General features: G+C 45.1%; 1 protein-coding gene across 1 annotated transcript in view; it reads right to left on the reverse strand.

Moving 5' to 3' along the window:
• Positions 1-4123: 4123 nt before the first annotated feature.
• The window catches only part of LOC141122038 (uncharacterized), an 80836-nt gene continuing 68892 nt past the window's right edge, over positions 4124-16067 (reverse strand). Inside the window, exon 10 of the mRNA XM_073611838.1 lies at positions 4124-6693. Within this exon, the coding sequence (XP_073467939.1) occupies positions 5481-6693 (1213 nt within the window). The 3' untranslated portion in view covers positions 4124-5480. The remainder of the gene's footprint in view (positions 6694-16067) is intronic.

Raw genomic sequence — 16067 nt, forward strand, 5'->3', positions numbered from 1 at the left:
GAGATGCCCCTGAGGAAGGATTCTACGTTCTCCGTCCAGGCTTCCATGGCCTTCGACATGGCTGCTAGTGCCAGGGCCGGTTTACAGGCCATACCAGCAAGCCTATAAATTCTTTTTAGACCCAGATCTATCTTCCTCTCTAGCCCATCCTTGAAGGACACTGCGTCTTCCAAAAGATGAGTAACATGTTTGGCCAGACGCATTAGGGCTGCGTCCACAAGGGGAGTATTCTCCAGACTCTTCACTTCTGACTTGAAGGGGTATAATCTGGAGGTTTTACTTGACATGGAGGACTTCTTTTCTCTTACTCCATTCCTTATCAATGATGTCCTTTAGTTCAGGAAGGAGCGGAAAATTTGAGCGTTCTTTCCCCAGATGTTTAAAGAATGTTTTCTGTTTGGCTGGGGGAGTGGAGGGGTCTTCCCATTTCAGTGCCTCTTTGATTAATGGTGAAACCATAGTGAAGTCAAAGCCTCTGATGTCCTCCTCGTTTACAGATTCATAATTCGAATAGTCAAGAGAGGCAACATAGGATCTTCCTATAAAAACACTATCATCTGTGAGAACAATTATTTTCTGGCCAAGGTCGCTGCTTCTCATGCTAGCATTATGGTATATATCTATGGCACGTCCATCCTATCTGGAACCAAAGGGATGCTTTTGGGATCTACATAGCAGACACTCTGATGAACTGGCATTATAGAGTGCAACAATTATGCGCATTACCCCTGCAGGGGTGATAGGATTCGGTGAGTGGGGACCCTTGAGGGGGAGCACATAAGTCACCTGGACATATAGCAAGCACTCAAGTCACCTATGATGATTTCGGCTATCTCCATGTGCACTACTTGATTAATATTTACATGTGGACTGCTATCATTTTTATCTATCTATATAGTTGTATACACATTCTTTTTGGTGGTGCTTTGATCTTTTTTATTTTTTTGAAATTTGTCATTTTACTCTGGTTTATGGACATCTGAACACTTGGGACATTATTTTTTTTTTCTAGGTTGTTTTTTCTGGATATTTTTCATCCTACAATATTTTATTCATAACATCTATTGGATGTAACACTACTGGGCACTTCATCTTAGATTTCTCTGATTGCACAGATACACATTTGTATAGCATTTTATTGTATATGTTATGCAATTTTCTTATGGTGGTTTCTCACGTATCTGTATGCACATTTTTTATTATGTACTTTAAGGTTAGCCCCTGTGGTACCTTAGTTTAGGAATATTATTTTTTATGTATTACTTATATGGTTTTTTGGATGTGTGCCCTTCACATACTTACACATACACACAACAGTAGTAATCCCACAGTAGGCACTGGGTTGAGGTCTTCAGGCTGTGATATAGGAGCTGAGGCTTGGTGGTGATTGTATACCCAGGGTATAGTCCCTCTTATACCCTTGGTACAGCCCCCCGCCCCTTCCTATACATTAAGTGCCCTTAGTCAACAGGTAGCGCCACCTAACCCCTATCATTTGTTGGTTTTGGTATCTCTAGACCAATATGATCGCAGCTCATTCTTTTTAGTAATGCCCATGTTGGGTTTTAGACCCAAAAAAGTTTTTGAACCTTGATAGGTCTCCAAAAATCTAGGGGAGTTGTTAAATTTGCTGTTTCCACCTGAATTCCAGGTTGGGCAGTGAATGGGGGAAGTATGAGCACTGCAGAATCTGTGGGCTGCTAATCAGGACTTGCACAAGCACATCTGGAAGAACACTATGGGCTCTATGGGTCTGTGGTCGAATTCATGGTGGCTGTGGGATGCCACTAGTGCTAGCCACCTCACCAGCTTGGGCTGCATTTTTGGGACCCACCAGGTCACCACAAAATACTTCTGTCCTGGTATGTAAAAGACTAGGATGTACTAGGCCGCTGGTACCAAAAGGTAGTGCAGCACTAGTACTGGCATACTGCTACATATAAAACAAATCAAGTGTGCCTAGCACTTCAGATACCCGGGGTTGGGTGGGCCTGACCTTAGCAGGGACCTCTCCTCCATCCTCTGAGCTCCCTGTCGGGGTGCCGCTGCTCTGTACAGGTTCGTATTCAGAGCCTGATTCTGTCAGTGAGGACTCCTCCTTCACTCTCAGCTGTCATACTCAGAATCCTGTAGGCCTCTTCACTAGAGTACCTTTGTTGGGACATTTTGGCCACTAAATTCACAGATACCTAGTGTGACTCACGGGAAAAAGAGCTCCTGGCTGTCAGGGACTGCTTGAACTACTACAAATGTAGCAAGGTCTCCACCCTCCTTCAGTCTAATAAGAACCTCCGGGGCCAGAGATAGCTGACATCCTTCTGTATGTGGTTGGTTGTGAGGCATAATGGGTGCAAAGTGGAAGTTATTGGGTGCCAGACACTTCTTGAATGCAAAAGAGATGTTTATTTCTCTTACAAACTTTTTGGGGGAAAGAGGGTTAGGGACAGGACACCCTTACATAGTTGCAAGTTCAATTAGCAGACTCAGAGACTTCAATAGGACAGCTGTGCAGGGAAAGGCATCCAGCAAGACGCCACATCTGCACGTGCAGGAATGCTATCTCCTATGGCAACAGTCTTTACCAGTTCCTAACACAAAGCATAACAGTTCTTTCACCTTCACTACAACTTCTCCTTGTAGTTCTGCAGCCCACTGAGCTCCCGGTCTCTCACTAGACCCTCTGATTCACTGACTCTGAATCCCTTGAGCTTCTCCAATCTTCACGGTGGTATCTTCCTCAAGTGTCACCCCCGCGTCTTTGCTGAGTCCCTAGCACTCCAGATACTTCTCAAGCTTCACCCTACTGGCCTTCTCGGTCCCTGGCTTGACACACAAGGCTGCTCTACAAGTGTCACCTCCGCTGGTTGGGTCCCTGGCTTGATCACTGCCTGAAGTTTCCTGATTCTCCCCATGTCCATTCGGTGAGAATACTGCTCCGGTTCTTGCTTCAGTTACTCACTGTGGTCCCTGGTAATAAAGTGGATGGTCCCTTAGTGGCGACAGCTTGTCCTCTTCCTCCGACCATGACAGGTTCTCAGGCCAGCAGAACCGTCACTTTTGGTTGGACTGCAAGCCACATTCCCAACCCTGCTCTGCTCTCTTGCTTCTGGATAGGCCCTCAGACAGCAGCCAGATATGCCCGGGATAAGCCCAATCTCTGGCCTAGCAGCCCGGGACATACGACACATGTCCGCCTAGACAGCCATCCAGGTGGCACAGAACATCGATCACCTCACTCCACAAGAATAAATAGGCTCTCCCAGCAGGCCAAGGGATTCAAGAAAACCCCTGCCCATTGGCTGAGATACCCCATATACCCATAACCTGACCTTGGATTTCCCTTCTCATATCTAGTACCACCAAGTGCCCGGCCACCTAGTGGTAGAAGAGAAAAGTGCAACAAGGCCAAACTTAGTGAGAAATCAATAGATCTCTATCAACCAGGATAACTACTCCTGGCAAGTAAATTTGTGAGGAGTTCCCTGCCTAAAATCCAGGGTGCTACACAAATAAAACTTACCAGCTAGTGCTAGAGGAGATCAGGCCTGATTCTGCTAACACTGCGGTTATGTGTGCAATGTATCAGAGGTGCCGGTGATCTACTGACACTGCACTTGTTGGGGGGCAGAAGGGCTGATCCTGCTAATGCTGCGTTATTAGGGACACTATACTAAGGGGGGACATTAATATAGTTCTGTTCATGATCAGGATATTGATCCATACAGACACTATACTAAGGGGGGACACTAATATAGTTCTGTTCATGATCAGGATATTGATCCATACAGACACTATACTAAGGGGGGACACTAATATAGTTCTGTTCATGATCAGGACATTGATCCATACAGACACTATACTAAGGGGGGACACTAATATAGTTCTGTTCATGATCAGGACATTGATCCATACAGACACTATACTAAGGGGGGACACTAATATAGTTATGTTCATGATCAGGATATTGATCCATACAGACACTATACTAAGGGGGGACACTAATATAGTTCTGTTCATGATCAGGACATTGATCCATACAGACACTATACTAAGGGGGGACACTAATATAGTTCTGTTCATGATCAGGACATTGATCCATACAGACACTATACTAAGGGGGGACACTAATATAGTTCTGTTCATGATCAGGACATTGATCCATACAGACACTATACTAAGGGGGGACACTAATATAGTTATGTTCATGATCAGGATATTGATCCATACAGACACTATACTAAGGGGGGACACTAATATAGTTCTGTTCATGATCAGGACATTGATCCATACAGACACTATACTAAGGGGGGACACTAATATAGTTCTGTTCATGATCAGGACATTGATCCATACAGACACTATACTAAGGGGGGACACTAATATAGTTATGTTCATGATCAGGATATTGATCATACAGACACTATACTACCAATGGCGGTGATCAGGATATTGATCCATACAGACACTATACTAAGGGGGGACACTAATATAGTTATGTTCATGATCAGGATATTGATCCATACAGACACTATACTAAGGGGGGACACTAATATAGTTATGTTCATGATCAGGATATTGATCATACAGACACTATACTACCAATGGCGGTGATCAGGATATTGATCCATACAGACACTATACTAAGGGGGGACATTTATATAATTCTGTTCATGATCAGGTTATTGATTAATACAGACACTATACTAGTAATGTTGGTGATCAGGATCCTATAGCGTGAGTGTGATAGTGTGTGGACAATCTAATGCTAGCTGACCCTGGCACCATCTGATGTAACAAGTGACCCTAATACAGCGATTGGTGAAAAATACTGTACACTGACGGTGTACTAATGGCACTGGTTGGGTGACAGGGGTGATCAAAGGGTGAATGAGGGCAATCAATGTGGTTAAATGTGCCAATCTAAGGTGTGTGGATGTAAAGTGTGGTGATTATACTCAGTGTGGTGTTCTCTTCTCTTCCTGAACCGAAAAGGACTCGGGAAGAGAAGAAATCACAAGATAGCTCCCCGTGTTTACAAAATAAAACACAGGAGTGATTTGTCATTGGCTGCAGGTGCTCAGCAGGGTAGGGGGCAAAATTAGTGGCTGGAACCTGCTGACAAACTTATCCTACAGCCAATGACAGTGGAGGTTTCTGTGTGTGCGCGTGCATGGGTGCGGACCTGGAAGAAAGCCATGACATAAAAGTACATTACCAGACCTGTATGAGCCGCCCATCCATTGTATTTTTACAACACTTCATCCATGTCTTTGGTGATCTCTGATCTCCTTTATCAATTGTTTCTTACATGATGAAGATCAGCCATGGAGTATATCTGAGGTGTATATCAGGGTGTGCTTCTTCCCCACATGAGAGCTGTGATGTCCAGCAACATTCATATAGAAGACATTTCCCGCACTCAAGGCACTAATATACCTCAAGGGTTGTGTGGGATCCCTGATGTACAGGAAGACAGGACTTCAGTGAGGAACAATTCCCTTACTTAGGGCAGGAATAAGGCTTCTCCCTGTGTGAGATCTCTGATGTGTATAAAAACTGGACTTCTGTGAAAAACATTTCCCACACTCAGGACAGGAATACGGCTTCTCCCCCTTGTGAGATCTCTGATGTGTGTAAAAATGGGAATTCCGTGAAAAACATTTCCCACACTCAGGACAGGAATACGGCTTCTCCCCTGTGTGAGATCTTTGATGTGTGTTAAGATCAGACTTCTGTGAAAAACATTTCCCACACTCAGGACAAGAATATGGCTTCTCCCCGGTGTGAGATCTCTGATGTCTGTAAAAATGGGAATTCTGTGAAAAACATTTCCCACACTCAGGACAGGAATACGGCTTCTCCCCCATGTGAGACCTCTGATGTCTGGAAAGATTGGACTTATGTGAAAAACATTTCCTGCACTCAGGACAGGAATATGGCTTCTCCCTCATGTGAGATCTCTGATGTGTGTTAAGACTGGACTTCATTGAAAAACATTTCCCGCACTCAGGACAGGAATATGGCTTCTCCCCCATGTGAGATTTCTGATGTGTGTAAAGATTGGACTTCTCTGAAAAACATTTCCCGCACTCAGGACAGGAAAACGGTTTTTCCCCCGTGTGAGATCTCTGATGTCTGTAAAGATCGGACTTCTGTGAAAAACATTTCCCGCACTCAGGACAGGAAAACGGCTTCTCCCAGATGTGAGATCTCTGATGTATGTAAAGATGGGACTTCCGTGAAAAACATTTCCCGCACTCAGGACAGGAATACGGCTTCTGCCCTGTGTGAGATCTCTGATGTATGTAAAGATGGGACTTCACTGAAAAACATTTCCCACACTCAGGACAGGAATGCGGCTTCTCCCCCGTGTGAGATCTCTGATGTTTGGAAAGGATGGACTTCTGTGAAAAACATTTCCCACACTCAGGACAGGAATACGGCTTCTCTCCTGTGTGAGATCTTATATGCACATAAAGACCAGATTTAAAATGGAAACACTTCCCACACTCAGGACAGGAATACGGCTTCTCCCCCGTGTGAGATCTCTGATGTTTGGAAAGGATGGACTTCTGTGAAAAACATTTCCCGCACTCAGGACAGGAATACGGCTTCTCTCCTGTGTGAGATCTTTTATGCCTATTAAGTTTGTATTTAGAAGGGAAACACTTCCCGCACTCAGTACAGGAAAAGCTCTTCTCTGTTGGAAGGACGGCACCGTCCCTCACAGTCTGAGGTTCCTCAGGATAAGAAGAATACGATGGTCCATCTACACTGTGTGGTGCCGGATGGACATTTGAGGTAGTCGGGTTTTCTCCTGGACTATACTGTGTGATGTCCTCATCTTCTACTTTACAGTCTGGAGACAAAGTGAGACAATCCTCTGAGGTTTTCCTCATCTCCCGTCCATCTACTAAAATAGAAATAAAAAGATTATTACTAGACATGAGCTGATTGGTTCCTGCTGTGCTCCAATCAGATTATCAGATATAAAATGTCATGTGACAGAACCCACTGAGCCCTCGGAGGGGGCTGTGGGTTGGCCTCCTACTCACAGACTATGGTCCAGCAGAGAACGGGAGATTTGGAGGGCTATTTGCCGTCTCCCACCACCTGGAGAAGATGCCACCTCCAGACATTTGTGTCCGTGGTCGCCGGTTCATCAGAACCGGGTGAATGCGGTCTCTCTGTGGCTGGGCTTGTGGAGTCGTTTCCGGCTACCTAAACCTATTGGCCCGGCTGGGCTATATATATATATATATACTTTTATTCCACAAACAATATACTTTTAGCTGATAAAGACATATACAAGATGGCGGCATTCCCAAAGCGTGGGGCTACGAGACTTGGGGACAAAATGACAATGGGATAATGTAATGAAGGTCCCTATATCAGCTGCATCCCATCCCCCCCTCTTGTTATTGGTGTAATTATGTTGGGTCATGGCCTGTAGACAAAGGTCTGGAGACACATCTCAGGAGGGGATGTGTAAGGAGGGGCTGCCTGCTTATCAGAATCCCTTTATGTGGTTCAACTCTAGTTTCTGTTTCAATGTACAAGTGTTGAGTTCCCATTGGTTCTTCCTTGTCCCCTCCCCCTCTATGACAAGGCTAAGGGGAGTGTCCCTAACTGTGTATAAAGGTGGATGTTTTGTGTTTAATTAACAGTTTTATGCTTTGCATGTTTAACCCTCAACACAATGTGTGGTTTGTCTCGTGATTGGGGGGTTAAGGGCTGGTTATGATGAGTCTGCAGGCTGCGGGTGTGTTTGGAGGACAGGGGGCACAGGTCTGGTGGAGGGGCCCATATGGGGTATCCGAGATCCGTCACAGACCAGCTGGTAGAAAATGGGTGCAAAAGAAGTCAGGACTATGTAATGTACAACATATTGTATAAGATACAACAGAGAGGACTATATAGTATCAGAATGATGTAATGTACAACATAGAGTATATAGTGCAGGGGTCAGGAGTATGTAATGTACAACATAGAGTATATAGTGCAGGGTGTCAGGAGTATGTAATGTACAACAGAGTATATAGTGTCCACAGTCTCTGACTTCCCATGTTCACAGACTCTGACCTCCCATGTGCCATGTCCACAGTCTCTGACCTCCCATGTGCCATGTCCACAGTCTCTGACCTCCCATGTCCACAGTCTCTGACCTCCCATGTCCACAGTCTCTGACCTCCCATGTCCACAGACTCTGACCTCCCATGCTCACAGACTCTGACCTCCTATGTCCACAGACTCTGACCTCCCATGTGCCTTGTCCACAGTCTCTGACCTCCCATGCTCACAGACTCTGACCTCCCATGTGCTTTGTCCACAGTCTCTAACCTCCCATGTCCGCAGACTCTGACCTCCCATGTGCTATGTCCACAGTCTCTGACCTCCCATGTGCCATGTCCACAGTCTCTGACCTCCCGTGTCCACAGTCTCTAACCTCCCATGTCCGCAGACTCTGACCTCCCATGTCCACAGTCTCTGACCTCCCATGTCAACAGACTCTGACCTCCCATGTCAACAGACTCTGACCTCCCATGTCCACAGACTCTGACCTCCCATGTCCACAGACTCTGACCTCCCATGTGCCATGTCCACAGTCTCTGACCTCCCATGTGCCATGTCCACAGTCTCTGACCTCCCATGTCTGCAGTCTCTGACCTCCCATGCCCGCAGTCTCTGACCTCCCATGCCCGCAGTCTCTGACCTCCCATGTCCACAGTCTCTGACCTCCCATGTCCGCAGACTCCGACCTCCCATGTGCCATGTCCACAGTCTCTAACCTCCCATGTCCACAGGCTCTAACCTCCCATGTCCGCAGTCTCTGATCTCCCATGTCCACAGACTCTGACCTCCCATGTACCATGTCCGCAGTCTCTGACCTCCCATGTGCCATGTCCACAGTCTCGAACCTCCCGTGTCCGCAGTCTCTGACCTCCCATGTTCGCAGTCTCTGACCTCCCATGTCCACAGACTCTGAACTCCCATGTCCACAGACTCTGACCTCCCATGTCCACAGTCTCTGACCTCCCATTGACCATGTCCACAGTCTCTGACCTCCCATTGACCATGTCCACAGACTCTGACCTCCCATTGACCATGTCCACAGTCTTTGACCTCCCATGCTCACAGACTCTGACCTCCCATGTCCACAGTCTCTAACCTCCCATGTCCGCAGACTCTGACCTCCCATGTGCTATGTCCACAGTCTCTGACCTCCCATGTCCACAGTCTCTGACCTCCCATGTCCACAGTCTCTGACCTCCCATGCCCACAGTCTCTGACCTCCCATTTGCCTTGTCCGCAGTCTCTGACCTCCCATGTCCGCAGTCTCTGACCTCCCATGTCCACAGACTCTGACCCCCCATGTCCGCAGTCTCTGACCTCCCATGTCCGCAGACTCTGACCTCCCATGTCCCATGACCACAGTCTCTAACCTCCCATGTCCACAGACTCTGACCTCCCATGTGCCATGTCCACAGTCTCTAACCTCCCATGTCTGCAATCTCTGACCTCCCATGGGCGCAGTCTTTGTGGACTGTGATGTAAGGAGGAGTTCTCTGGACTCTTGTGTAAGGAGGGGGCTGTGGTGACCAGAGACTCCCTTTATATCACAGTTTCCCTTTACACCAGAGTCAGCCATCAGATTCCACAGAGTTCTCCTTTACATCAGATTCCACAGAGTTCTCCTTTACATCAGATTCCACAGAGTTCTCCTTTACATCAGATTCCTCAGAGTTCTCCTTTACAGATTCCACAGAGTTCTCCTTTACATCAGATTCCTCAGAGATCTCCTTTACATCATATTCCACAGAGTTCTCCTTTACATCAGATTCCACAGAGATCTCCTTTACATCAGATTCCTCAGAGTTCTCCTTTACATCAGGGTCCACAGAGTTCTCCTTTACATCAGATTCCTCAGAGTTCTCCTTTACATCAGATTCCGCAGAGTTCTCCTTTACAGATTCCACAGAGTTCTCCTTTACATCAGATTCCTCAGAGATCTCCTTTACATCATATTCCACAGAGTTCTCCTTTACATCAGATTCCACAGAGTTCTCCTTTACATCAGATTCCACAGTGCTCTCCTTTACATCAGATTCCACAGTGCTCTCCTTTACATCAGATTCCTCAGAGTTCTCCTTTACATCAGATTCCACAGTGCTCTCCTTTACATCAGATTCCTCAGAGTTCTCCTTTACATCAGATTCCTCCTTTACAGATTCCACAGAGTTCTCCTTTACATCAGATTCCTCGGAGTTCTCCTTTACATCAGATTCCACAGAGTTCTCCTTTACATCAGATTCCTCAGAGTTCTCCTTTACATCAGATTCCTCAGAGTTCTCCTTTACATCAGATTCCACAGAGTTCTCCTTTACATCAGATTCCACAGAGTTCTCCTTTACATCAGATTCCACAGTGTTCTCCTTTACATCAGATTCCACAGTGCTCTCCTTTACATCAGATTCCACAGAGTTCTCTTTTACATCAGATTCCACAGGGATCTCCTTTACATCAGATTCCACAGAGTTCTCCTTTACATCAGATTCCACAGAGTTCTCCTTTACATCAGATTCCACAGAGCTCTCCTTTACATCAGATTCCACAGAGTTCTCCTTTACATCAGATTCCACAGGGATCTCCTTTACATCAGATTCCACAGAGTTCTCCTTTACATCAGATTCCACAGAGTTCTCCTTTACATCAGATTCCACAGAGTTCTCCTTTACATCAGATTCCTCAGAGATCTTCTTTACATCAGATTCCTCAGAGATCTTCTTTACATCAGATTCTTCAGAGTTCTCCTTTACATCAGATTCCTCAGAGTTCTCCTTTACATCAGATTCCACAGAGTTCTCCTTTACATCAGATTCCACAGAGTTCTCCTTTACATCAGATTCCACAGTGCTCTCCTTTATATCAGATTCCACAGGGATCTCCTTTACATCAGATTCTACAGAGTTCTCCTTTACATCAGATTCCACAGAGTTCTCCTTTACATCAGATTCCACAGGGATCTCCTTTACATCAGATTCTACAGAGTTCTCCTTTACATCAGATTCCAGAGTTCTCCTTTACATCAGATTCCTCAGAGTTCTCCTTTACAGATTCCACAGAGTTCTCCTTTACATCAGATTCCTCAGAGATCTCCTTTACATCAGATTCCTCAGAGTTCTCCTTTACATCAGATTCCACAGTGCTCTCCTTTACATCAGATTCCTCAGAGTTCTCCTTTACAGATTCCACAGAGTTCTCCTTTACATCAGATTCCTCAGAGTTCTCCTTTACATCAGATTCCTCAGAGATCTCCTTTACATCAGATTCCACAGAGTTCTCCTTTACATCAGATTCCACAGAGTTCTCCTTTACATCAGATTCCACAGAGTTCTCCTTTACATCAAATTCCACAGAGTTCTCCTTTACATCAGATTCCACAGAGTTCTCCTTTACATCAGGGTCCGCATAGTTCTCCTTTACATCAGATTCATCAGAGTTCTCCTTTACATCAGATTCCACAGAGTTCTCCTTTACATCAGGGTCCACAGAGTCCACCCTCACACTGTAAAGGAGAACCCTGTGTTGGGTTATATTAACCTGACCTTCATGTAAATGGAGAAATATGTTTTTTGCTATAACTTAACCACTTGCTGACTGGCTGCAGTACATACACTGCGGCCGGTTGGCTCTACTGCGCGAAACGACATACCTGTACATTATTCTGTGCAATATCCAGCAGGGGCACTTGCGCTGAATGGCCACAGGGGGAGCCAGTTATTGGGTCTGGCGGAAGCAATGTCCTCCGGCCACCCGGGATCCTTCCCCAGAGGGACAGGACGGCGGTCTCCCAATGTAAACAAGGCAGATCGCCATTCTGTCAGGTATGAGCAGCATGATCTAGTGTTCCTGCTAAGCAGGACACAGATCTGTGTTCCCCCAGTCAGTCCCCCCAAACAGTTAGCAAGTACCTCCCAGGGACACATGTAACCCTTTGATCGCCCCTGATGTTAACCTCTTCCCTGCCAATGTTATTAGTACAGTGACAGTGCATATTTTTAGCACTGATTACTGTATTGGTGTCAATGGTCCCCAAAAAAGTGTCAGTTAGGTGTCTGATTTGTCTGCTGCAATGTCGCAGTCCCACTAAAAATCGCTGATAGCCAACCTGCTATGTATCCTGGGCTCTGCTTGCCCATAGTGGGTGCTTCCGGGTGGAAGGGAGGGAGAAGAACTGACATAGGTCTGCTCTCCTCCCCTTCTTGTTTCTGACCTGGAAGCGACTTTGACAGTTTCCCCAGCCATGAAGGCCGGGAAAGAATGTAATGCAATGAGAAGATGTACACTGCATTATATTCATGAATGAATGCAAGGCAACATTGATGATGTAACGTCAGGCAAATAAAGTGTATGCCATATGGGGGTGGGGGGTTTGCATTGTGGAGGGGAGGGAGGTAGCAGGAGGACGGTTGAGGGAGCACCAAAATGCACCTTCACCTAAGTAGACAAAAATCCCTGCACCGACCCTGGGCAGGAGTATATAATGTACAATATTAATTATACAGTGTAAGGGGCAGGAGTATGTAATATACAATATAGAGTATGCAGTATAAGGGTCAGGAGTATGTAATATACAATATATAGTATAAGGGTCAGCAGTATATAATGTATAATATTAATGATATAGTGTAAGGGTCAGGAGTGGGTAATGTACAATATAAATTAAATTATATAGTGTAAGGGTCAGGAGTATATAATGTATAATATAAATTACACAGTATAAGGGTCAGGAGTATATAATGTACAATATAGATTACACAGTATAAGGGTCAGGAGTATATAATGTACAATATAGATTACACAGTGTAAGGGTCAGGAGTATGTAATGTACAACATAGAGTATATAGTGCAGGGGTCAGGAGTATATAATGTACAACATAGAGTATATAGTGCAGGGGTCAGGGGTATATAATGTACAATATAAATTATACAGTGTAAGGGTCAGGACTCATAATATTGGTATTCAGTAATCAGTGGAAGATTAAATGTTTACATGAGACAAGTTGCAGAGGTCCCACACCGCTGCCTCCCATCTCCTGAGACTGCACTCAGTGACTTGGGTCTGAGACTATACAGACATATCCCTCCACCCGGCACAGCCAGCAGACAACAGAGGAAGTAATCCTGGGGGGATTGTTCTGTCAGAGATCTTACTAGACCCGGGCATGGTGAAGGAGACCAAGGCCTATACCCCAGGTGCCTAGGTCTAGTAACATCTATGGTGAAAATGAACATTTTGCTGCCAGCTGAACCCCAGAATCTCCATAAATCCAGTCTAGATACATAAATTGTGTCTGCAGCACAGAGAAGGAAGATTATCCTAGAGAAATACAGGAATACAGGACGGGGAACACAGCTCAGGAAAGTAACCAGGGGATTACAGGCTGATATCACCCAGTCCCCGCCCTACTCTGGACCAATCAGTGAGCAGTATGGGTGGAGGAATGTATTTAGTGTTAATGACCCACCTGTGCTGATCTCTGTAGGAGTGTCCTCCTCTATAAATGTCCCCGTTATTCCATCCTCCTCCATAGACTGCTGATCATCCCTCACATACCTCTCTTCTTCTTCTGATTTAACCTCAAATTCTATATCGATTGGATCTCCACTCTAAACCAAGAAAACTAAAGTGAATATCATCTGTAAGATATAAGTTCATATAAAAAAATCCACACATCATCTCTACAAGGCCATGTTTTAGACACTCTGTCCCACCAACCTTGTAACGGTGAGGGATGGTGTGACCTTCCTGTGTGGAATCCCGGGAATACAGAGGACGGGGACATCTCTCTGGTGGGTTTCTGTAGCTGGATGACTCCACCATGGTGTCCTGGTACAGATCTTTGTGTTCTTTAAGATACTCTGACTCCTCCGTCACCCCATCCTCATCATCCTCCTCTTTTATCTCCTCTTTAACCTCAACTTTAGAATCTCTCAGGTTTCCACTCTGAATATATAAAAATGACATCAATGGTAACAATGCAGATAATGTACAGATCCTAATGATACTATCAGTGATTGTTCCTCATCTACCTGATGGAGAAATAGACAGTGACATCCTGACACCTTATAGGAACCTGACACACACAATGATACAGTCACCATCCAGACACATCCCTTGTCTGTTACTGGATAATGTCCCAGAATTCCCAGAATCCTCCTCACCTCTCCTGTCAGCAGCTCCATCATCTTCTTGGTGACTTCTAGAATCTTCTGCATGTTGTGTCTCTCAGGTTTTAGGGAGTCACATGGAGGCACTGTGATGGTCATATGATCACCTGACTTCACAAGAGGAAATCTCTGTATTGAGGAACCAATAGGAATATCATGTTAGAATCCCAGAATCCTCCTCACCTCTCCGGTCAGGTCTGTGTTTTATTAATAGAGATAAGAGTGATGTCATGTGACCTCCCAGAATCCTCCTCACCTCTCCGGTCAGGTCTGTGTTTTATTAATAGAGATAAGAGTGATGTCATGTGACCTCCCAGAATCCTCCTCACCTCTCCGGTCAGGTCTGTGTTTTATTAATAGAGATAAGAGTGATGTCATGTGACCTCCCAGAATCCTCCTCACCTCTCCAGTCAGGTTTGTGTTTTATTAATAGAGATAAGAGTGATGTCATGTGACCTCCCAGAATCCTCCTCACCTCTCCGGTCAGGTCTGTGTATTATTAATAGAGATAAGAGTGATGTCATGTGACCTCCCAGAATCCTCCTCACCTCTCCGGTCAGGTCTGTGTTTTATCACTAGAGATAAGAGTGATGTCATGTGACCTCCCAGAATCCTCCTCACCTCTCCGGTCAGGTCTGTGTTTTATTAATAGAGATAAGAGTGATGTCATGTGACCTCCCAGAATCCTCCTCACCTCTCCGGTCAGGTCTGTGTTTTATTAATAGAGATAAGAGTGATGTCATGTGACCTCCCAGAATCCTCCTCACCTCTCCGGTCAGGTCTGTGTTTTATTAATAGAGATAAGAGTGATGTCATGTGACCTCCCAGAATCCTCCTCACCTCTCCGGTCAGGTCTGTGTTTTATTAACCACTTCGCATCCAGGCCATTTCTGACACTTTGCTCCTACATGTCAAAAATCATCATTTCTTTGCTATAAAATTACATAGAACCCCCAAACATTATATATGTTTTTTTAGCAGAGACCCTAGAGAATACAATGGCAGTCATTGCAACTTTTTATCTTGCACGGTATTTGCGCAGCAATTTTTCAAACGCGTTTTTTTTGAAAAAAAAAAACAGTTTCATGCTGTAAAAAAAAACAAAACAGCAAAGTTAGCCAAATTTTTTTGCATTGTGTGAAAGATGAAGTTACGCTGAGTAAATAGATACCAAACATGTCACGCTTCAAAATTGCACACACTTGTGGAATGGCGCCAAACTTTGGTACTTAAAAATCCCCATAGGCGACGTTTTAAAAATTTTTACTGGTTACACGTTTTGAGTTACAGAGGAGGTCTAGGGCCAAAATCATTGCTCTCGCTCTACGTTCGCGGCGATATCTCACATGTGTGGTTTGAACACCGTTTTCATATGTGGGCGGGACTTCTGCGTGCGAGCTCACGGGGACAGGGGCGCTTTAAAAATTTTTATTTTTTTTTTTTATTGTTAATTTTACTTACATTTTTTTATTTTGACACTTTTTAAAAAAAAATTTTTATTTGATCACTTTTATTCCTATTACAAGAAATGTAAACATCCCTTGTAATAGGAATATGACATGACAGGTCTTCTTTACAGTGAGATGTGGGGTCAATAAGACCCCACATCTCACCTCTAGGCTGGGAAGCCTAAAATAAAAAAAAAAAATAAAACGATCACCGCTTCCCAGCCGAAGCGGCGCCGTTTTTTTGAATGCAGAGGCCGGGCGTGACATCATAACATCGCGCCCGGCCTCCGAACGATCATAGAGACTCTGGCGACCATCTGGTCCGCCGGAAATCTCTATGGTGAACATCCGGCGCCAGCGGATCCGCTATCCGACTCACCGATCGCT

This window comes from Aquarana catesbeiana, unplaced genomic scaffold (genome assembly GCF_042186555.1).
Source record: "Aquarana catesbeiana isolate 2022-GZ unplaced genomic scaffold, ASM4218655v1 unanchor237, whole genome shotgun sequence".
Classification (NCBI taxonomy): domain Eukaryota; kingdom Metazoa; phylum Chordata; class Amphibia; order Anura; family Ranidae; genus Aquarana; species Aquarana catesbeiana.